Below are 26,589 nucleotides of genomic sequence, written 5' to 3'. Positions count from 1 at the left end.
ATCTGCTCACTTCTCGCAAGACCTCAATTCTCGCGATACTGCGAAGTCCAACATGGACGCGCTGGGGCACGATAAGGGAAAAATGAAATCAAGCAGTAATTCTTCATCAACCGAAGATCCGGAGGCTCAATCCCCCGAGTTTTGTCCAGGTTTTAAAGACGTAGACGCATTTGTTAAGGTACGTGGAAGAACGTAGCTAATATGTTTTGTTTGTGAAAAGATCAACGATTGTAGGCAAGTACCGCTACCTAGCAAAGCTAACGCGTGTTTACAATTCTGGCGTGGAATCGTAGCACCGGGCTAGCAAAGTATCCACGTTGTAATGTCGGCACATTGGCAAGTCAGGTACCTAGAGTCGGGTGATACAGTTAATGCGAGTGTGCTTCCTAAACAGTAACGAATATGGTGAAGAAAACAAGCATTCACTGCTTAGCTTGTTGGTTAAGTAACATTAGCAGTTTAATATTCAGACGTGACTGTCACATGCGAGCCACTAACTTGCGAACCAAGCACTGGTAATTAAAGAAATTTATTTTTTATTGCAGTATGGACTGGGGACGGTTGTCACTGCCACAAAAGCGTCTGCAAACCTTCCCCAAGCGGGGGACGAATATGACTTCTACCGCAGCTTCCCTGGATTCCAAGAGTTTTGTGAAACTCAAGGAGATGCACTACTGCATTGGTGAGCCGGCGTTGGGAAAATATTGCGTAGGGCTACCTCGTCTAGTTCATCTTAAGGATGTCTATTGACCAGACACATATGGTTTTAGAGGGAGCATTTCGTGATTGTTTGTCTTTCCATATCCTTGCCAGCATGAGCAAGTTAATGCAGTACCATGGCTGCAGGGCTCATATGAGAGACCGCAATAAGTTAACCGGCCTGGAAGAGCGGTTCGACCTGGTGGTGGATTCTAATGACGTCATTCTGGAGAAAGTGGTATGTACAGATTTATTTACCATAGATTGATTTACCATAAGAGGTTTATGCATAAGAAGATGGTTGTTGTTGAAGAAGCATAAATATACTCTGGATGTGTGGCTTGGTGTGTAGGGGATCCTGCTTGATGAGGCATCAGGAGTGAACAGGACACAACAGCCCATCATGCCTGCTGGGATTCAGCCTCCCAAAACCATTGTGTCCAGCTGGAATCGCAAGGTGAGCCCAAGGCAGACGTGTCTGTCTCGCGAGGAAGAGGGCAGGAGGAGCTTCTTTCAGCTTGGTTTGCAGAAACCTATTACAGCAATTAACATCAGTTTAGTGGCAATTATAGTGGCCGGCTAATAAAAGAGCAAGAAATCCCACCGCATCTTTCCCATCTTGATTCGTATGGCTCTGCAGGGGGGGCCATTTTAAACAGTTAAAGTAACATTGTTTTTCCTCACATTTTGAGTGAGTCCTCACAAAACATGATTTTCGCCATTTCATATGATGCTGCGCGATCTGCACATTCAAATCTGCTGTGTCCGATGAACAGGGGAGAGATTTTGGCCAGGGGGGCTCGTCCGAGACCTTCCGCCTCCTGCATGCCAAGAACATCCAGAGGCCCCAGCTGAAGTTCAGGGAAAAGGTGGACCACAGCAACACCCCGTTTGTCCCCAAAATATTCGTCAAGCCCAATGCCATCAAACCGCTCCCCTCGTGTGAGTGTCCTCTACAGACTGTTCATTCCACCCAGCTGTGTTTTACTGGTTTGTTGATGCATAGTTTTAACCTCACAGCTCGTGATGTCACCGTGGGTTTGACGTTCCTGTTGATTTGCCAGATTTCGCCAACAAGCGCATCCGTAAGGAGAGGCCGGAGGACCTGGACGTCCCTGCAGCCCTGGCTGACTTCATCCACCAGCAGCGGACGCAGGAGCACATGGAGGACATGTAGGAGGCTTATCTGTGATAGATGTGCATGGTTACATTACATTACAGGCATTTGGCAGACGCTCTTATCTAGAGCGACGTACAACAAAGTGTATAACCACAACCAGGAACAAGTGTGTCGAAAACGCCTAGAGAGAAGTACCATTCCAAGTGCAGGGAACAACCGCATAGTTTAACTCGGACCCTGTAGGTTAATCTGATTAACACTAACACAAACAAGAACAGCAACAACGCAGTCTATGCAAAAAATACAAGCAGTAGTTAAGTTCAGTCTAAGTCATCTCTCCTGACAATTCTTTCTCAAGGGAAGTTTTCTGAGAAAACTAACATCATGTTGTCACTCCAACAGGTTTGCGCATCCTTATCAATATGAACTGGATCATCTCACCATACCAGAGAGTTTGCTTTCAAAACCTGAACCCCAGGTATGTTTCAAAAGTACTTCTTTACTAATACCCCATCTGTTAAAAGGGGGATGGGGAGATGGGGGAGCTGAAAAAAATGACTACATAGAAGGAGACTAAGCAAATCATGAAGGCAATATTCCTAACAAACCAAAGCAAAATTTCACTGAGTCTCAGTGTATTCTTTTCTATCTGTGTTCCAGATGTACAAACCCCTCCCTGAGACCAAGTGTTTGTTTGTGGATACCCTGGAGGATCTGGTGGGCCTGAATGAAAAGCTGGCCCAGAGCTCTGAGTTTGCAGTGGATCTTGAGGTAAACGCCTGTGCTTCTGTGTACACCACACCTGGAGAGAAGTGTCCTTACTGAAAATGTCTAATCTTCAGAATTCAAGGTAGTTTGGCTGTGAGCCTGTTTAAGGTAGTATTATATTATAGGCATTTTGCCGATCAGGTTCACTCATCCAGAGTGACTTGCATGTCTTTTGTATTTTTTTAAATAGTATCTATTTATTCAGCTGGATATATGCTGAAGCAGTACAGGTTTAGCACCTTGCTCCAGGGCACAACATCAGTATCCCAGTGACGAGAGACGGATCCCAGTGTTCATATCCGTTGACATTTTCCTGCACCTGGGAAGAGCTGCAGGGTTTTTGTTCGACTGTTTATTCCTCCCTCCGGAGTGGAGCTGTGATCTTCTCTCTTGCTTCCTCGTCTAGCATCATTCCTACAGGAGCTTCCTGGGCATTACTTGCCTGATGCAGATCTCCACAAGAGAGGAGGACTTCATCATTGACTGCTTGGAACTGCGCAGTGAGCTGTACATCCTCAACGAGACTTTCACAGACCCCTCTATCGTCAAGGTCTTTACCCGCCCCCCCCCATTCCTCTTTGCTCTATGTAGCGCTTAGCTAATGCAGTTTCTCACACTTTTGAGATATGGATACTTTGGGTCTCTTTGACTATGCAAAATCAATAACATGACCAATGATTTGTCATTACATTTGTTTTGCAGCAATTGTTGGTTGCGTAATTAGTTAGTAATTAGTAAAAGGTTTTGTATATGGTCTTAGTAGATCAGGCCCTTTGTGTTTTTGAGCACTGGGACTTTATTGATGATCAGGGGGAACAAAATCCATTAACCATTGAAAAATGATGCTTCCCTCCCAGGCAGTTCTTGAAGGGGCTTTAAGCTAGTGCAGGTTGGATCCTGGAGCAACCAGTTCCAGCCTGTGGCATTGTTTGTCAGTTGGGGGGAGACACACATCTCTTGTGGTTGCCGCAGGCAGTAATGGGTGTTTGACAGTGCCACTGGCTAGAAAGTGAAGACATCTCAGGGCCCTGTTTTGAACGTTGCTGAATTTGCAGGTGTTCCATGGTGCTGACTCGGATATCGAGTGGCTTCAGAGGGACTTTGGCTTGTACGTGGTCAACATGTTTGACACGCATCAGGCTGCCCGGGCCCTCAACCTCGGCAGGAACTCGCTGGACCACCTGCTGAAGCTGTACTGCGACGTGAACGCGGACAAACGCTACCAGCTGGCCGACTGGAGGATAAGGTGATCCGGAGAGCGCGGCTATCATGAATCTCTGACACCATCCCTCTTCTGTATTCTGTAATATTGTTTTGTTTTTATGCTGGTTGTGGGAAAGTGTAAGGTCCCATCATTTCCATTCAGATCTGTGAGATGGTGTGTAGTTCACATTCCCATTGCTGACTTGTGTCCACGGAATGGATTGCCAGTTCCGCAGTGAGAAACTGAAGACCACCTGCTGTTTTCCCAGGCCTTTGCCGGAGGAGATGTACCAGTACGCGCGGGCAGACACCCACTACCTCCTGTACACCTACGACCGCCTGAGGGTGGACCTGTTCGAGGTGTCCAACGGCCAGCCGACTCTCCTGCAGGTGGTCTGGCAGAGGAGCAAGGACATCTCTCTCAAGGTACGGGCGTCTCCTGGACCGTGGGCTCGGAAGAAGACTTGGGACTTGCAACTAGAAAGAAAAAAAAAACGAATTTTCCTTGCTGTCAGCACATTTACCTCCTGTGTTTGTTTTCGTTTTGCTCCGCAGAAATACCTGAAGCCCATTTTTACGGAGGACTCGTACATGGAGCTGTACAGGAAGCAGAAGAGGAGCTTCAACACCCAGCAGCTGGCCGCCTTCAGGCTGCTGTACGCCTGGAGGGACAAGCTGGCCAGGCGGGAAGACGAGAGCACAGGGTACCGCGTCCAGACTCACTCCCACAAGCTGCACCCACAGATGCTGCTTTCTCATTGGCTTAGCCTTGAGTCATTCACCTGTAGCCCGTTACAGATGGTGGGCTGTCAGTGTGGATGGCTTTTGTGATATGCTTTTTGTTAGATCGTGTTCGTGTATCACGTTATTTTACTGCAGAAAGAGTGGACTGTAGGCCTGTATTTGTGGTAAACGGCACATCTGGAAACTAAAAATTGTGTATGGTGTATTTTGCAGGTACATCTTACCCAACCACATGCTGATGAAGATATCTGAAGAGCTGCCCAAGTGAGTTCGACATTTGCGTGAACCTTTTGCTTGCCACTGAGTAACGGTGAAGTTTCGATGAGCAAAAACGGACCTCAGAATGCGGTTGCTAACGGAGATTTCGGTGGTGTTCCTGTCCCCATGTCTCCATAGAGAGGCCCAGGGCATCATTGCGTGCTGTAACCCCGTGCCTCCACTGGTTCGCCAGCAAGTCAACGAGCTCCACCTGCTGGTGCAGCAGGCCAGGGACATGCCCCTCCTCAAGGTGAGAGGCCCATAACGCCACTGCCCGACTGTGAGCTTCACTCCACAGCGGGCGCGGCACTTTGAACGGGCTCCAGGATTATTAACCCACTGCAAAATGGGGCCCAGTGCTCTTCCTGCACATGAGTATATGCTGATTGTGAATGGGGTCTGAGGCTCATAATAGCCGAGGCTCATGCCTCTTGAATTCCGGTTTTGCCGTTTCCCATCTGTCAGCCTGCTGATTTAGCCGCCGGTTAATTTGTCAAGACAATCAAAATGAATCGAGGCACTAATTCTCATGTTGCCTGGTTGCCACGGTGATTACTGGCCTGGCAAGGCTTTACCTTTTTTTTTCTTCTTTTTTTTTTTTTAAGGATTATTTTCTGCTTTTTTTGTCTTCAGGCTGAAATACTGGTGGAGAAGAAAAAAGCACTGACACCAAAAAGAAAGGTCAGTAAAAGTTCACGGTGCAGGAAACAGGGCATTCTGTGCATTGTGTAACTGGCGATGGTCCCAAATGTGTGGCTCCTCCCCGTTTAAAATATCATGCCACTGCGTTTTGAACCTTTGTTTTTCTTCTAACCTCACAGCCTTTTTTTTTGGATGTCCAGCATTGGTATCTGATGTTATATGCATTCCTTGGGCACACGTTTTCTCTCTAGCAGGCACAAATATAGGAAATGTCACTGCACACACCTTTAATGTTTTATCTTCAAGTGGAATTGATTCAAGAAACACATTTTTATTGTCATGTGGTTTGTAGCTAATCCCTGTTGTGTATCTTGTATTGTTTCTTTTGCGTGTCTTGCTCGTAGTCCGAAAGTACCTTGTTTGGACCACATGACACGTCCCGTGGCTCTGAAAGCGATCTTCCGGATTTCTCCTCCCCAGGTAAGACTACACCTGGGATCATTTGCATGTGACCCGTTTGTCCTCAATGAAAAGTTAATAGTGGGCTGCCATGCTACGTCCGCCCCCCCTGCTGTACCCCCACCCTAACTATACCACCACCATGTACCAGTATTTCGTCATATACCATTGTGTCACCATGTACCGCCATTCATCAATCTGCCGTCCACCAGCTCTCTGAGCTAACAAACCTGTACAAATGCATCATTTAAAACCTCCTTGTATAGATGGGGGTGGGAGCAGTAAGGGAAAATGGTGTGTGCGAACACACACTCAATGGCAGCTTAAAAAATAATGCACGCATTGTTGCGTCTAATATTACAAAATCTTGTGAATGAGTGATTCTGAGAGAGAGAGAGGGAGAGGGAGAGAGAGGGGTGGCTGAACTTTTATGGCCCTGAACAAAAGAAGCAGTGTTTTCTGAAGCCTAATTATGAGTTCCCACTAATAATGAGTTTGTGTGGTTCCCACTGTTTGCCAAGGAAATGTTCCAGTTATCTGCAAAGTTTTAAAAAGGAATGGCTTGTGAATTTGGCAGCTTGGCTGTGAATTGATGAGATGGCACCTTACGGACAGCGCAGACAGTAGTCCAGTCTGCTGCTACAGCCACATACGCACATTGGTGGCAGGGCAGTTATGGTTTGTGTGTCTTTCCCTCAGGTTCTCTGGCTAAACCAGGGGTGCTGTTCTCTGAGGACGAGGACGAGATCGGGAACACGCAGAATTTGGGCGGTCTCGTAGCTTCAGCCAAAATCACACTGTTTGAAGTAAGAACAGACCGTTTCATCAGTACAAGCACATTTACCGTGTGTGTTTCTTAACATCGTAACAATCATCCTTTTTTATCAAACTGCTTTTGTTTAAGGACAGTGACGGAGTCAAGGAGGAAATTCACCTCACAGTCGCTCAGCAGAAAGCCTGCAGCATAATGGAATCTTTCCAGAACCCTTTCAGAATGGTGAGCTGTAATGAGAATGACACACGCTGCACCGTGACTAAAAACCAATCTCCTTCTCCTCTAATTTAACTTTTTTTGTTTCCAGTATTTGCCTTCAAAGGACAGCAACATTCACATCTCGCAAAACGCAAAGTACGACCCGTCGTCCAAAGTGTACGAGGTAAGTCTGAATTTCACATTAAAGCCACACGACAAACACCTGTCAAATGTTAGGAAGGACTGTGGTGTTTCTAGCGCGATGGAATCTTCAATGTAATTTATCAGTTTATAATTTGTGAGACTGATTTTTAAAAAAATGTGTTTTGAGTAATCTTTTTTTTCCTATTGAGTCCAAATGAAAGATCTGAGTGGCTTTGAAAATGGGACATGCCTCTCAACCCAGCCCAGGACTGTGCATTTCATTTGTTTGCTATGATTAAAGCAGGGTTGCTTTGATCACGTTTAATGCGCCCCCTAATGGTTCTTGGAGTGAAGTGCAATAACGCCTACACATTGTTCCTCGAGACGTGGACTGTAATTCAATAGGACTCTGGGGGGGAAAAAATCACGTCATTATGAGAAGCAATGCACTTGAGAGGGAACACAAGACACTGACACACAGTACATTGTATTCCAAATGTTGTTTCTGATTAAGGCACAGTAAATGTACATCACTCCGAGAAATGATGCACCCAAAATTAGCATTTTAGTCGTACTTCACTGCGCGTACTGTATGTGACTCAGGAATTCTTTTCTCTTGCATTTGACTGTAATTCCGCGCGCGAGCAGATCAGGAACCGGTGGAAGCTGCAGAGTTTGGAGCAGCAGAGGAAGGAGGCCCAGGCCAAGCAGGAGGCCAGAGCCAAGGCCAGGGAGAAGGCGCAGAGAGCTGCAGGTACTGCCACGCTTACCCCCACACCCCCCCCCCCCCACCCCCATAGCAACCCCCACCGCAACCCACTCTTAGCATACCCTGCTGGCCATCTAATCGGTTAGCGAATGTGCTGCAAGTACACAGGCACGGATCTGGCCTCTCTGCCACTCGGGATGGGATTGCAGATTAGGGTGAGTGGGCGTGGGCTGTGGATGGCGACTGCGGACCCGTTCGCTCTGCCCCCCTCCAAGCGTGACCGCCCACTTTGCCTGTGCCTAAAAGTGACCCTGGCAGTGTCTTCGCTGAGTGCTTGTCCCTACATTTGACTCAGATTTGTCTGTGGCTTAATTGATTTTCTAGACGTAGCGCTGTTCTTCTTGCCTTGTTAGATGCACCAGTAATTCTCTCTGGATAAGTAAATGCCTTAATGTAACTAATGTATTTGTCGTTTTTAAAAGAGGTTTTATTGAATTTAGTCAATGAAAGGAGTTTGTTAAACCTCACGTCTGGTAATATTTGCGAGTGTGTGTACATACTTTTCCCTTTGTTTCTCCCCATAAGCTCATTGTACATATCCTTTTAAATGTACATACTGCATTGCAGTCTTCTGCGTTTGGCTGTGGTGATGTTGTTAGTACAGGTGGGTATGATGTTGGCATTAACAGGTTGATTTGTTTTTTCAGAGGAGAGGAAGAAGGCTCAACAGACATACCAGGAATCATTGCAGGATGTCCTGACTGTCAGGCAGCAAAAATTAGTATGTTCTGTCCCATAAACCTACTCCATAAAACCAATGCAGTTTGTCGAGTAATGAACACTGTCTACTGACAAAGTAGCTGGGACTGAATCATTTATTTTTTACTTCAATCAGGGAGCAAAGAAACGGGAGAGGAGACCCAGCGATCTTCAAGATGAGACCCCAAAACCTAAAGTTAAACAGCCCAAACCCACAGAAAAGCCGGTGGTAGAGCAACCTCCCCCTCCACAGGCCGACTTCAAGCCCTTCGACTACAGCCAGTCGGACATGAAAGTTTTCGCTGGTACGACCGCAATCCGCAACCTTTTTAGATCGACATTTTTAATTATTTAATTCATCTCTCCCCGGCATGCTTTGCTTCAGACGAGGTTTCTCTTAACGCAGTTGACAGTGTACGGGTCGGTATCGGATGTAGCAGACAGTTTTTTTTTACAGCGGTTGAGTGCGTTCGTGCTGCCGAGCTCACCGATTGGCTGTGGCATTCTTTCAGGGGGGAGAGCCAAGGATTCCATGCAGTTTGATCCGAATCGACAAGCCGCAGAACCAAGGAATAAGGTATTTCACTTTGTGTTCAATTGTACTTGTCATTGCAAGCATAGCACATCAAAAAGGAAGTATTGTACATTTATTCTACTGTAAATGATTGGTCCTCTATTCACATGCATATCGTAATCTATGCATAACGTAATCTATCATGCTCTATCATACATATCATGGCCATCTAATGTTTTCTTATATTCTCAGTGTTTTGTTCCATTTTTTCAAAAGCTGCATGGTAATCTTAACAAGTGAAACATAAATGCTGCATTTTTTATTTTGTGTAGAGAAATCCAAAGGGACAAAAAAGGGACTCTTCAGCCGGGAACAAAAGTATGTCTTACTTGGCTGGCAAATCTGAGAGGTAAACAGCTTTCTAAATAAAAAACTGCTTTTTAAATGTTCCCAAAAGGTGCCAATTCAGAAGTGCCTTTCTTATACTTGGTATTGGCTCTGAATCGTCCTTGTTAATTTGTGTTGTTTTTTTTTGTTGTTTTTTTTTACAGGGGGAATAGACAAAATTGGCCCAAAAGATAGATCATCATGTGACTGCATTCATCTTTGCAAGTTTGTCAATGGAACACATCTGTTTCTTGGACAATTTTTATTTTGTAAAAAGGCTGTTTTGTGGAACTTTATGCCTTCCAATTGTATGCATATGTTGTGTATACCAATATTTAAATTAAGGTAGAATTCCTCATTTCCAGCTCTGTGGCATTTTAAAATGATGTCCTGATGTTTTTTTTTTTTTTCTTCTCTTGCCACTTATTAGAAATTAAACTAATAAACCCAGTATTTGCTAGTTAACTGTGTGTTTTTGCTTTTTTTATTTCAAGTGAACAGATAACAGCACTTGGTCATTCAGAGGAGTTGGCAATGTTATGGCAAATCGTGTTTCCTCCTGGTCTGGGCAAATATTCATTCAGTGGGAAAACAGGCATAGGCGGGGAAATGGCTCACTTTTGTTGTAATCACCCTTACTGGCCTGCAGGTCAACTAATAATAGGAGTGTCAAACTGCCGTCTTGTAAGAGCCAAGATGTCCGCAGATTTTAGCTAAAATATTTCCGATAAAACAAGAATGGTAGGATTTTCTCGTTGGGCTAATTAGGCCATCCGTCACTATACGCTGCTTATTGTTTCAGGACCAGTGCGTCTATATTATTATTTGTATAAAACATGTAGTTTTATGTTGGTAGTACTGTTCTTCTCTTGCAGTCAAGAAAATTGCGATTACAGGTAATGAGCCTATTTTAGGCGACTATATCTCTGGGATACCGGAATGTTATTTAAATAGTTGTTGGATTCATCAATGAAAGGCAGGTAATTAGCTCAGAAGTATGTTCTGCTAAGGCACTTATTTGGCTACTAAAGTAGCACAGTTTACCTGTGGTAGTATTTTCCCGTCCGGGTGGCATAGATCGAAAGACATGACTAAATATGTGCTACCGGTAGTACTTTTGCGATTAGTAACAACGTTTCCAGTTACAGAAAAATGTTACCAATTAGCCTACGAATTGAGTCATTCGAACCAGCAAGTAACATGGTTACATGTTTTCCAAAAAAAGACAGCAAGTTAAAGTACGGGTTGCATTGCTTTTTACGTTAAAAAGAAGAGAAACCAAATCAAGCATAGTGGACCAGCGAAACCACGCGCTGATGTTGTTCAGTGGAACACATCCACACGGGCTTTCACGTGGGCTCCTGACATGTTGGAGGACAATCTAACCCAGTTGTCTCCGACAAACCCTACTCTGCATTGGCCAGTTCCAACACCTCCGTGTCATCGCATTTTTATCATTCGCTGGGTGACGCGTCCTATAGGTCCGCCCAAATGTCTATTGGTGGATACACTAGGTGGCTGGGTACAGGGTAGGTCCCTTTACCGAGAGTTCACAGGAGGTGGCTAGCTAGTTACTTAGCTAACTAGCTAATACTTTGCTACATTTTGACACGAAGACGTTTCTAACCCATTAGCTGCTAACTACACACATTTACGATGGATAGTTTAAAGGACGGCTGGTTCACAGAGACATGTACACTGTGGCCTGGACAAGCAATGAGTCTTCAAGTGGAAGAGGTTCTGTACCATCAAAAATCTAAATTTCAGGATGTCATGGTTTTTAAAAGGTCAGTTATTTTGTTTTATATTTAATCTATCAACGTGTGTTGATAGAAGAATAACCTGGAAGGTAATGATAACAGGTATTTATTAATCTGTTTTACCCAGCTAGCTATCCACCCGAGTTCTGAACCTAGCTACCGTAACCAGCTAGTTTGTTAGAAAATATTTATAGCCATGTAACCTACCAGCTCGCGGTAATTGTTTCTTGAAAGGTAGATATCTAGCAACCTTGTCAAGGTAACCGCACAGGCAACTAATGCAGAATAGAACGCATAGCCTAGCTAGCTTTGCTAGCTATCATATTGAAACCGGTGCCTGGAATTATACCTACTAACTAGTTAACTCTACGTGCTTTCCTCGTAGCGATGGCTAGTAGTTTACCATGGCTAACAACCAAGGGAATTGACTCTTAGCTTGTTTTCTGAATGGCTGAGTATCCGACAGAATTCAGTCAACTTGAAGGCTAAATAGCTAAATCGCTAGTTTAGCCAGCTAGCTATCCGAGATGTAGGTCGGCGGCGTTTGATGAAGTGGCAACGGGTACACGATCAGTGAATCGGTGAACAGAATCAATATGGATGTGAGACTGGACGTGTGAGGGGTTGTCAAAGTTATTTGTGCTATGTTGCATCATTGCTGATTCAAACTGACAAGTTTGTTTGTACATAAAGTAGCAAGCTAGCTACATTAGCGCAGTAACTCACATAAAGCTTTGTTCGTACTTGATCGCTGTGTTGACGTGTGGTTATGTTGCACCTGCCGATCTCTATCTTTGGATTATTCACTGATTACTCAATAGCTAATGTTAGCTGGCCAGCTACGTGGTGCCCACATGGATAGATAATTTTGTTTAAAATATGTAATTGATCTATTCAATGTTTGTGTTTTCAAAGAAAATAACAGTTCCCGTCTCAAGAGTGAAGAAGCAAATAGTATGTAAAATTTAATTCAGTAGGTGCTAGTGAGCAAATTTCTAACACATTAGTTAGCAACGTGAATGGAAGTCGCCGATGAGTAGTTAGCAGGTAGGCTACTTCGACCCCTATATACACTTAAATAAATTCATTGTATGCAAGGTTCATTTTTGTGTTAAAAATGAGACCAATCCAGAAAAATTTTCTTCTCTAAGATTCAAATCCCATTGCTTTGCAATATATGCTACCACAAAGCATGACCGAACACTACCTTGAGATGCATTGCGAACACCCTATTCAGTATCTCTTGCATAACAAAAATTAAACACTTTTATTTTCATCTTCCACAGTAAAACCTATGGGAATGTTCTCGTTTTGGATGGCGTTATCCAGTGTACTGAACGTGATGAGTTTTCCTACCAAGAAATGATTGCCAATCTCCCTCTGTGCTGCCACCCCTGCCCTAAAAAGGTAGCTCATTTCACTCGCCGAACTACCTGAAGTAGAGTATTGGGTGTGGATCACTCAGAAACTGCTAGTGTTACTTACTTACTTGTGCAGCTGCAGAAGATGACGACACCCAAAATAACCGAACATAGCTTATTTTTCCCTGTATATAATGAAATGTATTCAGAAACAATTCTAGTTTAGACTAGACTACGCTCAGACTAGTAGTACCCTTACCAGGATCCAAAGCTTTTGATTAATTCATTTGTCTAGTTTCCTTTGTGTTCTGTTGCACTGCCACCTGTTTTTGAGTTGCTTTATTAAAAGTGAAAGTGCTCACCTTTTCCCAGGTCTTGATAATTGGTGGAGGAGATGGAGGAGTCTTGAGGGAGGTGGTGAAGCACTCACTGGTGGAGTCAGTGGTCCAGTGTGAGATTGATGAGGTACAGAAATCAGTTATACAGGAATGTTGTTGTTACACATTAATTCTCTCTCGTATGAATGCCGTATTTTATCTAAGGATTTGTTTCTTTTCTTAGGATGTCATTAATGTGTCTAAGAAGTACCTTCCTGGGATGGCTAAGGGCTTCTTCAGTCCTAAACTTACTCTGCACGTGGGAGACGGGTTTGAGTTCATGAAACAGAACCAGGATGCGTTTGATGTCATCATCACTGATTCATCTGACCCTGTTGGTAAGAAAGAAAAATAAATTTTATACACACACACACACACACACACACATATATATATATATATATATATATATACATATACATGCACTGTGGATTACAGAGTGGTGTACTGATATCGTCACACTAAAGCAACTGTCAGGAAACTGTACTGTATGGATAAGTCAGTGGGTCAAAAAAAAAGTTAAAAGACTAAAGGTTTCATTAACCTGTTACCTTCTTCTTTTCTGCATGGGCGGACTCTACAGGGCCGGCTGAGAGCTTGTTTAAGGAGTCGTATTACCAGCTCATGAAAACAGCCCTGCAGGATGGTGGGATTCTCTGTTGCCAAGGTGACATGCCGTTTGATGTTCAATCGCTAATTGCTATGTCACACCCTCCAGTCATCGCAAAAAGGTTTGAAACGCCAGGGCTTATACAGTAATGTGTCATGACAGCAAGAATGAATTCGCCGGTGTGTTTTTTTTTGCCTCTTTGACGAACCGAATAATGGACGGTTTTCAGATCATTTAAAGTCACCCAGGAAGACTGGCGTGTAGCTTTTTGGGAAGACAACAGGGCACATACAGGAGAATGCTAGAGGACTGTGAGGTCATTTTGGTCTTATTTTAACCTCCACAGGGGAGTGTCAGTGGCTCCATTTGGAGCTGATCAAAGAGATGCGCACCTTCTGCAAGACTCTGTTTCCTGTGGTGGACTACGCCTACTGCACCATCCCCACCTACCCCAGTGGTCAGATTGGTTTCATGCTGTGCAGTAAAAACCCAGTGAGTGATGTGGCTTTCTGTCTCCCCCCCCCCCCCCCCCTTTATCTGTTGAACACAGCCAATCTGCCGCCTTGCGTACTGTGTTTCTCATGGGCCACAGTGACTACAGTCGGGGACCTGTCTGTCCTCCCGTTGTGTTGCCTCTGTGCATTTAGGTGACAGATTTCCGGAAACCTTTGAGAGAACTGCCGAGGGACGAGGTGGAGAGTATGAACCTGAAGTACTACAACCCAGAGATCCACAGAGCAGCGTTCATTCTCCCCGAGTTCGCAAGAAAGGTGAGCGTTTCCGGGCAGCAGTCCTGAGATTAAGTTAACCACAGTGATACCATTCGGGTCACGTTTCTTAAGTGGGGGGGAAAAAAAGAGAAATCACTTCCTGGTGTGATTATGCCCTGCGATTTCCTTGCATTATGTGCTGACCCGCCCTTCCCCCCCCCCCCCCTCGTTTTTTCAGGTTCTAAGTGAAGCATAAATTTCTATGGAGAAGCTGATTTATTCCTCACAGGACCATGAGCGCTAACAGAACAAACCCCTCACAACAGCTGCAGTACTTGAACCTTTTTGCCAGTCTGTCTCTGCCCTGACCCACCCGCCAAACAGGGGGGGGGGCGGAGCTTCGCTGAAGACCAGCTCTGACAGGGCAGGGAAGACCCGCGGAACTCAGAACGTTTGAGGAAGTAATAGATTCCATTCTTCCTTCCAGTCTTACATTTTTTTATTTTTGTACATATTTTCTCTTGTCCTTTTGTTGTTGATCGAAGTCATCAGCCGCATACATTAAGCCGTAAAAAGACATGGTCGGTCGACCGGTCGCAGAGAGATGCGCCTGATTGGTGCAGAGCCGTGGGCCGGTTTGTTACTCCCTCAGTGCGGTACAGGAAGCATCTCCAGTCGTGAACTTAATTGTTGCAGATTACAATAAATAAATGTAGTGTTGCTCGGAATTTACAGTTAATTGAGTTCTTATGAGAAAGAGAATTGCGCTTAAGTACTCCACGTTTCCACTGGCTCTGCGCCTCAAAAAATCTCCCATATTTACCACGCTAAAACCCATATTTGCAAGAGATGATGAGATGATTTTTATAGCATATTTAAGATCCAAAGGACCGTAGTAAATCCCTTGGAATGTTTTTTTTTTTTTTCTTTTTTTTTTTCTTCCCCATCTGTAAACAAATTTTAGCACCATGGGAAAATATCTATGGAATATGTGAATCAGGGACTCACATGTGACCAAGAGGAAATCTGTTTTTCAGAAACCATGGCGCACGCATACAGTGCAGTCATCCAAATCGTGCTGTAACAAATCGGTGGTTGGTGATACTCGTGTTGTACAGAGTGAATCTGCTGAAATGACGGGTTTAAAGTAAGACCCCTTTTCACTCTGTACAGCTCTGTGAAGTTTGTCAAAGCAATGTGAACATACAAAACCCTTTAAACATACATTTCATGTAAATTCAGAACAGGTCTGACCTCTGTAGCGAAATTTTAAGGGAAATGATTATCCATGCCTGCTTTGTCAGAGATAACGGTTATATAAATGCAAGACTCCTGGTTTACGTAATGAAATCCAGATCATTGCCATTGATTCACTGGTCTTAATACCTTATTTTATTTGTTATTCAATAACCAAATTTACATTTGTTTACTATAATGCTAAAATCCTGCAGCCACTGTATGCCAACTCTGATCGGTTTATGAAGAACAGAAATGTTGCATCAAGTAAAAGTTCACTCCAAATATTTGTGCACTTATGTTTTTTTTGTTAATTTGCAAGGCTTACCTTGCCGTCTTTCCACAGGGAATTGATGTTACATAAGCTCAGAATTGGTATCATGTTTTAACACCCTGTAAAATATGAATTTGTCTGTCAATTTCATTAACTGGAAATCGGAGGCTTTTTCCTGCGTTAAAATAAGGGTGCTTAGAGTGGTATTTGGGGTGGCGCTTCAGTCTTACCTGTGCATGTATTGTGAGTATTCTGGGAGCTGATGTGTACTTCTTGTAATCATATTTTTCAGTTCATTACATTGTAAAGTCCTGCAACCATGTTTTCAAATAAAGATATATGTCCCCTAATCACTAATATTTAGTAGAATATTACTAATGTTTTACAGCCTTAGATTTATGGTTAGAGTTTTATTTTACAGTGGATTCTTGGAACTGCAGCTTGTATATTTACTAAATATCCGCTGACGGTATAAAGATTATTGATTAAATATTGATCATTGATAACCCCCTTCCCCTCCCCCCCCAGGGAATTCTACAACTGCATGTGCTTAATGTTTCAGTTGAGTATGGAACTGCAGATTTCAGTGGCATTGATTGTTTGTGTGTGAGACAAACCCCCAGAATTATCAAAACCACAAGATGGCATCCTCTGCGTGCTTAGCACTTGGATTACAAATGGCTTACAAAAAATTTAACAGTGAGATGCACAGTCTAAAAATTACCTGGATTTCTTAGGTGACCCTTGTCCAAAAGTATACGTAATCTGTGAGATAAATGGTTGTATATGTGCGCACAGTTTGCTGCAAAACAAAAGCAGACATTGTTTAGAAAATTCTGAATGTGGGTATAGGCAAGTAACTTTTTTCTTCTGTCCCACGGTTAATTTTTTGACAAGCAACATATAATACAAATGATACTGTCCGCTGTGGATCTGCTAAAAGGTTTTGTAATCTCGTTTATGAGTCTCTTTCCTTTGGTGCAACTGAATGAACAGTGCTTCAGAATTTGACCTGCAGAAAAGAATTTGACCTGCAGAACAGTCTCTCATATCTCACCTGCACAGGCACAGTGAAATTAGGACCTTTATCTATTGAAGGGATTCACTTTGTCTGTTTCTCAGAGATTTAAGTCTCTTTTTAGAAAATTAAACAGGACTTATAATAATGGATTATATCCTCCTAAACACTTTGTTTGAAATCTAGTGCTGACCACAATATTGGAGAAAGGTAAGATATTTTCATGTCAAGACCTAAGACCTGATGTGGTCACCTTATGGTTAAATATTAGCCATTATTGGTTTGATAAATAAATCAGTTTTACTAACTAAAGTGCGTAGATTACTTCTGACTAAATTAAATAAAAATGTAAACATGTCAGTGAATTTACAACTGACAACTGGAGCAGTACAGGCCTTTGGGAAAAGCAGAATCAACTTCATCCACTGAAATAACTTGGATTTCCTTGCCATAAAGCTTTCACACGTTTTGCCTTATTTCATGGCAAATAAAAGCTCTGGGTGAAAAGATATGGCAATGAACTCTTACTTGGTCCATGGCAAAAAAATAAATAAATAAAAATGTTGCTGGAGCTCAATCTTCACAACATGCCTGTAACTTTAAGGGTGCTGCACTGGTGCTCTCCCTGTTTTCACTATGCAACGTCCAACTCGGAGGGAAATTTACCGTGAATTCTTCAAACGCAGCGTATGATGAAGCTTTGCTCTGGGAAAGGGATCATTTTGACGCGAGATGAATGAGTGAGTGTTTATATGGCTGCCGGGGAAGGATGCAAGTCTGATTCGTGTAGCAGCCATGTTAGAAATACTGCAACTATCTGTGGAAATCCTCCCAGCTGGAAAAGCACATTTATGTTTTTTTAGCCTCCACTTGTGTGGTCCACCCGGGAGTTATTTGAATTTCATGGTAACATCATGGATTTAATTCAGTTCACATTTAAGTTTGTATTTATTTACATTTCCACCGTAGGGAATATGCATCGCACTAGTTGCAATTGGGTAAATGGCTGATAAGGTTTTCAGAGGGCTAAACATTTTAAGAAAGTGAGAACTTTTTACTTGAGTGTCAACCATTCATATATTTGTCATTACAACACCCCCCCCCCCATCAAAAATGTTTAAATACTGTTATTTTCTGTATATTATGTATTAAACATTTTAAATTCTCATACCATAACTAATGTTCTTTGATGCCAGATCATAAAACAAGACAGATGATGTTAAGCTACCACTTATAGGGAAATGAAAACAACTAGAAATTTTGAAATAATGCTTTCTATCTGGCAAACGTATTTTAATTTAATATATGCGTTAAACCAAATGACATATGACACGTGCATTTCTGGTTCTGGGAATGATTTACTACTGCAATTTACATTGTGGAACTCTCACAAATACTACGAGGCCCTGTTAAAGCCACTCCATTTTCTGTTAATAAAACTAAACTTCATTTGATGAATAGGACGTTGACTTCAGGCTTTCTGGGGGGCATTACTGTGATTTTTATTAAGTCTACTGCTTCCTTCTGCTTAACAATATATGCATTCTTTAATTTAGATGTGATCCACGCTATTGGCTATGTAGATTCAATTATAGATCATGATCATTAAATGTGAAGGGTTTTTGGAGTGAAGCGAGGTTTATGTAGGCTAGTACAACTATTTTCCATCCACTGGGTATCAATAGAAATGACTGAAAGAATAGCCTACAGCTATACTCTGAATTTTCTTATTGATACGGTAGACAACAGTCCAGAGTTCTATTAAATATAATACTCTGCACCGCACAAGTTTGAGAACTTAGCTGTCCGTCATCATGTCCATGTGCTTTAATATCTACCAGTGACTTTGCCAGTGAGCGCAAGGCTTTTGACCGTACAGGTAAATTTTTGATGTACTGAATTTGGATGAATATTGATATCTGAATGTTTGCAGTAGGCCTGTACAATTGAGTGATTTATGAATGAGGTTTAAGTTCAATTAAATCCCTAAATTCTGGGGTGTGGGGGGTGAAGCTCGGTATAGTCTGCAACATTTTCTCTGTGTGTCTGCTTCTCTTCGGAAACGTGAAAAATACATCAGAATGTACAGTCTTGTGCAAGTTTTGGATAAAATTACATTAAATAGCAATTACTATGCATAACAGGGTGCTCAATATTTGCATATGCATATTTGAAAGTAAATAACTTGGCTGATCTTTTTTTTCCCTTCAAAACATAACAGTGATTATGTCTAGATTTACAGTAGATTAACCAAAATGATGTCATCCAAAAATGACATTAGCGAGAATATGACTGTGTATCCACCCATCCTTGACAGCATGAATTTGTGTTCTATTTATTCGGTAGTTGATATAGTTTGATATTTATATATATATTTAGTATTCTTAGTCTGTGTAAATTCATGCACATATTGTCACCTAGTGCACAGTTGCCAGTAATGACGGGTTATCTAACATTCTTCACCAGAACAATTGTTTTCGCTCGCTGTGCACATCACTGATTAGTACAGTGGTTTTGTATTCCTTTTCAGCATAACTAATGGCCTGGTATGAATAACAATCTCATAGCGTTATTTTTAACTTCCTATCTTCCAGTGGTAACAGTATTGACCTATTTGTCTTCTCTTCACCCTTGGGCTGGTATGAACTGTAGCATTAAAGACACACAGTATGTGTCTGTATTTGTTTTACAAGACACCGCAAGGAATTTGTGTCATTACTGAAACTGACAGACAGTTCGATTCTAATCAGTAGGTGTTGTGAGAAGGTTTATTGCAGCTCTATTTTAGCCATCTTTACCTGCTTCTAAAACAGAATACTTGCAGACTAACTGCATCTGGTATTTATATATTTCCAGTCAGCATTGCACAGAAATATTCTTTTAAGTGTATTTTTTTATATATACTGATGAAATAAATAATCCAATTCTACCCAAATTTTGACTTTGAGAAGCAAATTCCCTACGAAACTTACTGTAGGCAAAGAACAAGGTACATTTTCCTCATGCAAGTTGAGGAGGGGTAGGGGGAGCGGGATGCAAAATTGGGGTCTACATGGCGCAGAGTCACATAGGGGTGTGGGAGGGGGACAGCTCCCCCTCCCCCTGTGTGAGGTCTTCCTGCTAAATAATCGGGAGCCTCTACGCCAGGGTGACGTACTTTTAAGCAGACGGGCGAAAGAACACGAAATGTGGACGCAGCCGGCATGAAAATGCGAGAAGCGAAACTCGAAAACCTTTAAGACGGTTTTTAAATAATGGAATGCGTTCAAAGGACTGTGGCTCAGCCCTGAGTTATGAACCGCTGCTGAATTAATGTGCGTAATGATGTATGCTTTACTTCTGTGAAATTACACCTCGCGGCATTTCCACTCTTTCGAGTACGATTGTCAAGAGCACACGAGGATGCGAGATATTAAAGAACAATTTCCTCATTGTTGTTTTCTTCGTGTCACATATTCATTTACATCTAGATTGAGTTGCCTGAAGCGCATGTGAAACTGCAGAGTGGCAAAATGGTTTCCTGCCTTACGTATAAAAAAAAAAAAAGCACAACTTTTGAGAGGACTACTTGCTGTTATCACTTTGGCGAGTGAGGACCCATTTGTCTAAACTGTTATGTCTTTACAGATGATGAGAAGGTTTATCCTAACAATGTCCCGTTGGTTAGTCTAATTTTTTTTTCTTCTTCATCAGAACACATAATTGAGAAAATAACCACTCCATCTGGCTTGATTTTAGTCCTCAGGGTGAGGATCATGTTTTATTTTTGCGGTGGCCTGCATGACTCCTTCCCTTTGTGATGGAAACCAACTGATATGAGCGGGAAAGCATCAGAAGAGGGCACCCAGCTGAGGGGTTAACTACACATTTCATGGAATTTAATTTGCCGTTTATCCACACTTGATTTAGGTTTTTTCGTAACCTCCTCCCATCCCCCCCAAACCCAACCACCCCCCCACCCTCCCTCCCTCCCTCCCCGCTTCTTCCACCCACCATCCCCTGCGTCAGCGGCCGTCCAGGAGAAAGGGGTATATAAAGGGTCCTGCACCTCTCGTCGGGAGCAGAAGAAACTCCCACAGCATCGCTCGACAACAGCATCAGCATCAGCATCAGCACCAGCATCCAGCATCAGCACCAGCCGCTCCATCTCTCCTGGGCTGCCACACTGCGCTGCTGTATCCAGACTGCTCCTTCACTCTCTCTCTCTCTCTCTCTCTCTCTCTCTGACTCCCATCCGTCCTTCCACTCGCTCAGCATGCAGTTCCTGGCCTGCTTGGCGTCTCTCATGCTGGTTCTGTACAGCGTGAGGGCAGCGGCCGTACTTCCGGGGGAGGAGAGGAGCTTAGCGCACACAAACAGGGTGAGTAACCTGAAGTTTTATTATTATTATTATTATTATTATTATTATTAGTTTTATATGCTTATCTCTGCAAACAGTGAATGCGTTTTAACAGGGGTCCCTACGGTAAAGATGATCTCTTAAATTGTCTGAAAAAATAAGTGAAAGTTAGAAGGCAGACAGAACTCCAAAGAAAAGTTATGAGGGACTTGGTTCTTTTTTTTTTTTTTTTTACAATACAAAATAGCAATGTTGTAAATCTGTAGAAATATCTTTATCAATTTCTGACATGATTTGATAATTTTTTTAAAGACCCAATTAGGTTGGAAGAGAATGATGTAATTTTATGTTAAACTACAGTTCATGCCATTATTAGTAGAGTATCAGTAAGTCATTTAGGCAGGTAAAAATGGAAAACTATGGATGCAAGGGGTACATTCATATTACGTTCAATTGTATGTATCTTTAATTTTCACAGTCGTTATGCAGTCAGCTGAGAAAGATTTGAATGGGCTCCACAAACTATGATGTTTCTTAAAGTATCAAGTTACACTAGTACTTGAATGATCACAAGATATGAGATTAATAGGATAAAAGTGAAAGATTTTCCTTTTAAATTGAAAAAATGGGGCAAGACAAGACCTTGGCTTTTCAGTAGCAACTTGTTATATGTTCCGCAACTGTTATTATGTAAAAGGTTAAAAGAAACGAGAATAGGTTTACATTTAAATTTAGGAAAACAAATGAAATGTAAACCCATTTAATGTATGACTATAGAATGGATGGTTTATTTGAAAGATACCGTTTTAAGTATCTTTCAAATAAACCATCCATTCCACGGTGATAAAAATAAGTGCTTGTCAGTAATTAGAATAAAACATTTGAAAGACTCCCAGCACTCCACTTTTTGAAAGCTGAAATAGGTAGTCGCGGAGGCGATTAATACTTACGCACTCACGGTCCCTTTATCTACTGTCTACTTGTCCATCCAAACAGGAGCTGAGCAAAGAGCGCAAGGAAATAATCCTCAAGCTTATCTCGGGCTTGTTGGACGGAGGAGACAGCAACATGTTGGCGGGGGACGGCGCGGCGCCCGTAGAGCTGGAGGAGCCCATTGAGTCCCGCCTGGAGGAGAGGGCAGTCTACAACCGGCTATCACAGCTGCCTCAGCGCGACCGCAAAGCCCCTTGTAAAAACTTCTTCTGGAAAACCTTCACGTCTTGCTAACGAAGATACCCCCTTTTCCCATCCACCCAACATGAACTGTGACCAACTTCGCCTGTACATGCCATCCACACTGTATAATGAAGGCTTTGAATGGACTTCACTTGTTTAAAGAGTAATTATAATTATTATTATATTTATTTATTTATTTATGATGACATCTGAATAATAATCATAATAATAAATCATTATTAAGGTATTCATCGTGGGAGTACGAGAGGTGTTTAATTTTCATCGATGTGTGCACATCATCGAATTAAAACGATTCCTGTGATCTGCCTTCACGTCCAGCTTGTTTTGCTTTACTTCCTTTGTGGAATCATGGAGACACTCATATTATTCTTCATGGTCAATCTCTTAACGTGCCTCACATCCGCTGAGAAAAGGGTGTAAGTTAGACTGAAACCCTTTGCTATGTGACGGCGACAAAACATTTGCTGCCTCTTTTCAAACTCACAGTATTCTTATAAAACGCATGCTTAATCAGAACTTGCATTTTAAACCAGCACAACTGCCATATTCCAGGTTCTTTTAATTGCCACTTAATATAAAACATGCCACGTTCTGGTCACTGAGCGCCTCATAGCGCTCAGTGCACACCAGTTCATTGTATTCCAGACACACTGCATCACACTGAATTTAAACAGGCAGATATCAATCTATCATGAATAAGATATATGCTGTAGCGTATGGTGCGGCACCATAAAAAGGACGTCAGGCCAAGGGGAGAACTGGGGTGCAGCCCCATGCTCCGTGTCTTAGGATGCTGATGATAATGAACTCGCTAGTATAGACGCCGAAGATCTCTGCGCTGTTGGGACTGAATTCTCTCTCGAAGAAAAGCACTCTTGATGAATAATTCACTCCAACAACTGCAAAAGAAAAACAGGTAGCCTATAAAAAAAAGAGTCGAACTGTATTCGCTTGTTGCGCTCAGTGCCTCCCTCGGCACCGCACGTGTGAATCAGACTCGAGGGCGAATCCCTTGATATTTTTTATTCTATCTTTCTGTTTTTGAGGATATCCACTTGGGAAGTATTTCACGTTGTCTTCTCTCGTGAGCATATATTGTTCGTAAAAACTGTCCTCCCAGCACAGTAGTGCAAAAATACGTTATTTCCCGCTTCTAGAAATGGGGACTGTATGGGTACAGCATTCCCCCTGGGTGTAATTTCTTTACATTTACAGCAATATAACGCACACGACATTTATTAGACTCAGACTGTAACTCCCAGTCCGACTCCTCCCCAAGTTTCAGTTCACAAGAATTTTTTAATGATAATTTTTAAGCAATTGTTACCTATATAACAAACCAAAAAGGTCAAGACTAAGAATCTGCAGTTTTATCATAGTCTATGGCATCGCGTAAAGATAAACTGGGTAGATGGAGTGAATGTTTTGTGTTTCTGAAAAAACATTTTGGTATGTTTGCCTAAACTTGTTTTTTCTCGTGTACACACTCGGACCTGGCTACACTATATATACCTTTATACCCATCGCGCGTACAAGACAAGTCCAAGGGGCTACTTTCACAACAAGGGACGTCAAAACATTGTCTTGGAATGCGCAGTACAAAATAATGTACATCTGAAATACGTCTGTGAGACATTTCGATGGCAATACACTTGTATCTGCTGCAATAAAAAATGTAGCATGGCCATTTTGCAATGATGACATACACATTACGCAGTAAATGAATGGCTTGGAACGGGGCAGCTGGTCATGGTAAGATAATGAATAGTCCTCGGTGACCCCTTCCAACCCGCTGTTTGAGTTGAGGCTCGCGGGGCCAGCGCAATTTGTCACCGGCGAGCTGCAGCGCCGCGTTTAGGATGCAGAGCTGGGAGCGTCACGAAGCTTTTTTTTTAATGTGCCTTGGCAGTATGCTCAAAAGACACGCCGAGAACGACTACAAGATGGTTCGTGAACTCCAAGCATGTCTGTCAGAACAAATGAGTGCCTGTCTGTTCCCCTGTGAAAAGGCTGTACTCACCCAGGGCGCACTACTCACTGAAAATTACGGGACCTAACCGTGACCCCGAACACGACTTCCGCAAGCTTTGTGGGTGGGGAATCTACGCGCTTGACAAATGAGAGACGGCAAGTTATATTGGTCGTCGAGTAATAATAGCTATTGCGTGTATATTTTTTATACAACCGGAACATAATACACGATACATACGCAAATATCATGAAGGTCTGACGCATTAATCCAGCCTGAATTCTGGTTCCATCTGGAGCCTATTGTGGTCTTATCCACGAAATACTGCAAACTCCGCTGACCTTTACAAACTTTACTTTGAAACTTCACGCAGGCGGATGTGACGCACCATTGCGTCAAAGTATACTCGTAAACAAGGGCAAGAGAAAGGGAAGGGGCGGAATTACTCGAATTTGACTGTAATAACTACCTGGTTATACGTCGTCATACATCTGGCAGTCTTACTTTTTATAGTTGTTAATAATGTTTAAAAAAATTTATTTTATTGTATTATACATAAAATATGGATATTGACAATGATTCAGAATAACCAGAGTAAAACACAAAGGAGTAGAGTAGCACAGGATAGTTCTATGTAACTTTTCATAAGTACAAAACCAAAACTTGTCAACAAACATATTTTTCTGGGCCCAGAAAGAACAAAATGGCTGAGCAGAAAAGGCATGCCTGGGTTCCTATGTCCTGTCCGGTGCTTTAAAAAAAAGAAAGAAAAAAAAGTGCAACACAAATAGAACGGAATTTGAATGAATTGAATTAGTTGCACGTTCCGACCTGTTTTAACTGTCTCAGGTCTTTAAGTCTCTCCTGTCTTGTCCTTCCATAGGACCGCTGCTGGTGGTTGGAGCTAGCTTGTTACTCCTCGGCGTGGGGCTTTTTGGCCATGGCCTGTGATGTTTCCGTCAAGATGGATAGCCACCGGCTCCAGAAGATGACAAACTGTCATGCAGGTGACCATGTTAAGGCTGCACCATATGTAAATTCAGGGGCTGATATGGATATAACTGCTATTCAGCGGACGCCGATGCCTCCCTGTTTTACATAAATGGAGGTTGAAACAAAGTCTCTACATTCATGAAAGAAGTAGATGAGCACGGATACCAACGTCAGCTTTGCTTACTTTATTTTTAAGCAGTGAGCCTGAGTCTAGAGAGCTACCGAGTGTCTGTATATCTTTGCTTGTGAGTTTGGCTTTTTAAAAAATGATTCATTAAAAGTGAATGAGCAAGAGTTTCAGATTACTATAATTAGGCTGCTTTTTGAACGTCATTTTCACTAGGGTAATAGCATCATCAGCCCATTAAATGTCTCTCTTCTCTGACCTTGGCATGTTGCTTCCCCGTCCTGACCCAACATATCAGACTTTGTCTTCGCTAGTTATACGTTATATATTAAAACTAACTAATAATCTGTTAATTTGTCAGTGTTAAGTTGTCATTGGTCAGTCCCAATACATGTGAAAATTGAGCTTTCATATAAAATTTTGGAAATAATATAATTTTGTATTTTTTCAGCGTACAATGTTGCTTCTTACTTGTATATATTTTTTGAGCCTCTTTGCTCCTCTTTATCAGGAATAATTCTGGAGGGCACTGTAGTGTACACACAAACTCACACACTGTGTGTGTGTGTGGATGTTGGTGGTTCAGGCCAGTTAAAATTACATTAACAAATCAATTTTCATGTTGAAATTTAAAATGCATAACGCATCATGTTTTTAATGCAATTAACCCACTTTCCCATGATTCCAATTTCCACCTAGCGCAGATGTTGTGATTTGAATAGCTGGTTAATTCCTCTAGCTAATGATGATGGAGAAAGATAATCAGCACGGACCTTTGAGTGGGAAGTTTAATTTTTCTATATTTCCGTTTATTTTACAAGCCTGCTATTTATAAAACACATGGCATATGTTGAAACGGGTGGACAAATCATAAATCCATGTGTCAGTACTCTTGACTACCAAGCAACCAAATCTGGTAGCCCAACCCATTTGTTGTAGCCCAGGTGTATTGTAATATTCTGGAATATACATGTGTAACCTACCTGTGGGAATGTGCTTAACCTGTGGGCATGTGCTTGACCTACCTGAATGTGTCTTTTCTAGTTCATGCAGTATATGCAAGGCAGTTCCTCCCAATGTTGAAGTAAGCAGGGGCACAAGACAGGTCTGAATACATCCTCAGAAAACACGCATACCTTCGACTTGACCCGAAATGCTTGGGCACTTTGGGCAAACCTTACTTTGGAATTCTATCATTTATGAATCTTACCTTGTAATTGTAGTGTTTTGTTTAAAAAA

The 26,589-nt window shown here is 42.3% G+C and overlaps 3 protein-coding genes and 2 long non-coding RNA genes across 6 annotated transcripts; 4 read left to right on the top strand and 1 right to left on the bottom strand.

Annotated features, from left to right (window-relative positions):
- exosc10 (exosome component 10) lies at nucleotides 1–9,844 on the top strand. Its single transcript, XM_064300850.1, has 25 exons — nucleotides 1–178; nucleotides 546–682; nucleotides 814–937; nucleotides 1,052–1,156; nucleotides 1,476–1,641; nucleotides 1,764–1,872; nucleotides 2,222–2,297; nucleotides 2,480–2,590; nucleotides 2,994–3,137; nucleotides 3,643–3,833; nucleotides 4,060–4,216; nucleotides 4,346–4,494; nucleotides 4,748–4,798; nucleotides 4,931–5,042; nucleotides 5,426–5,473; nucleotides 5,839–5,914; nucleotides 6,593–6,699; nucleotides 6,798–6,890; nucleotides 6,976–7,050; nucleotides 7,659–7,764; nucleotides 8,427–8,500; nucleotides 8,615–8,783; nucleotides 8,991–9,055; nucleotides 9,325–9,401; nucleotides 9,544–9,844. The coding sequence occupies exons 1-25, from the start codon at nucleotides 53–55 to the stop codon at nucleotides 9,572–9,574; spliced, it is 2,679 nt and encodes an 892-aa protein (XP_064156920.1). The 5' UTR covers nucleotides 1–52; the 3' UTR covers nucleotides 9,575–9,844.
- A 1,070-nt stretch (nucleotides 9,845–10,914) lies between these two features.
- srm (spermidine synthase) lies at nucleotides 10,915–16,064 on the top strand. Of its 2 annotated transcripts, none has more exons than XM_064300851.1 (8): nucleotides 10,915–11,166; nucleotides 12,426–12,546; nucleotides 12,873–12,965; nucleotides 13,062–13,215; nucleotides 13,461–13,544; nucleotides 13,834–13,979; nucleotides 14,135–14,257; nucleotides 14,436–16,064. In XM_064300851.1, the coding sequence occupies exons 1-8, from the start codon at nucleotides 11,036–11,038 to the stop codon at nucleotides 14,451–14,453; spliced, it is 870 nt and encodes a 289-aa protein (XP_064156921.1). In that variant the 5' UTR covers nucleotides 10,915–11,035; the 3' UTR covers nucleotides 14,454–16,064. The 2 variants fall into 2 exon arrangements, with proteins under 2 accessions (XP_064156921.1, XP_064156922.1); XM_064300852.1 differs by lacking the exon at nucleotides 10,915–11,166 and adding an exon at nucleotides 11,242–12,186.
- Nucleotides 16,065–20,775: 4,711 nt separating this feature from the next.
- Nucleotides 20,776–22,567, top strand: LOC135235382 (somatostatin-1B-like). The gene is made up of 2 exons (XM_064300849.1): nucleotides 20,776–21,085; nucleotides 22,061–22,567. Exons 1-2 carry the CDS (start codon nucleotides 20,981–20,983, stop codon nucleotides 22,289–22,291), a joined length of 336 nt encoding a protein of 111 aa, XP_064156919.1. The 5' UTR covers nucleotides 20,776–20,980; the 3' UTR covers nucleotides 22,292–22,567.
- On the bottom strand, nucleotides 22,553–24,579 carry LOC135235383 (uncharacterized). The gene is made up of 3 exons (XR_010324371.1): nucleotides 24,471–24,579; nucleotides 24,282–24,370; nucleotides 22,553–23,160 (listed from the first exon to the last, which is right to left on the bottom strand). It is a non-coding gene; the product is annotated as an uncharacterized LOC135235383 (long non-coding RNA).
- Nucleotides 24,391–25,518, top strand: LOC135235384 (uncharacterized). The gene is made up of 2 exons (XR_010324372.1): nucleotides 24,391–24,688; nucleotides 25,114–25,518. It is a non-coding gene; the product is annotated as an uncharacterized LOC135235384 (long non-coding RNA).
- The last annotated feature ends 1,071 nt before the right edge of the window (nucleotides 25,519–26,589 follow it).

This window comes from Anguilla rostrata, chromosome 11 (assembly GCF_018555375.3).
Source record: "Anguilla rostrata isolate EN2019 chromosome 11, ASM1855537v3, whole genome shotgun sequence".
NCBI lineage: Eukaryota > Metazoa > Chordata > Actinopteri > Anguilliformes > Anguillidae > Anguilla > Anguilla rostrata.
This window is presented reverse-complemented; position numbering and strand designations above follow the sequence as displayed.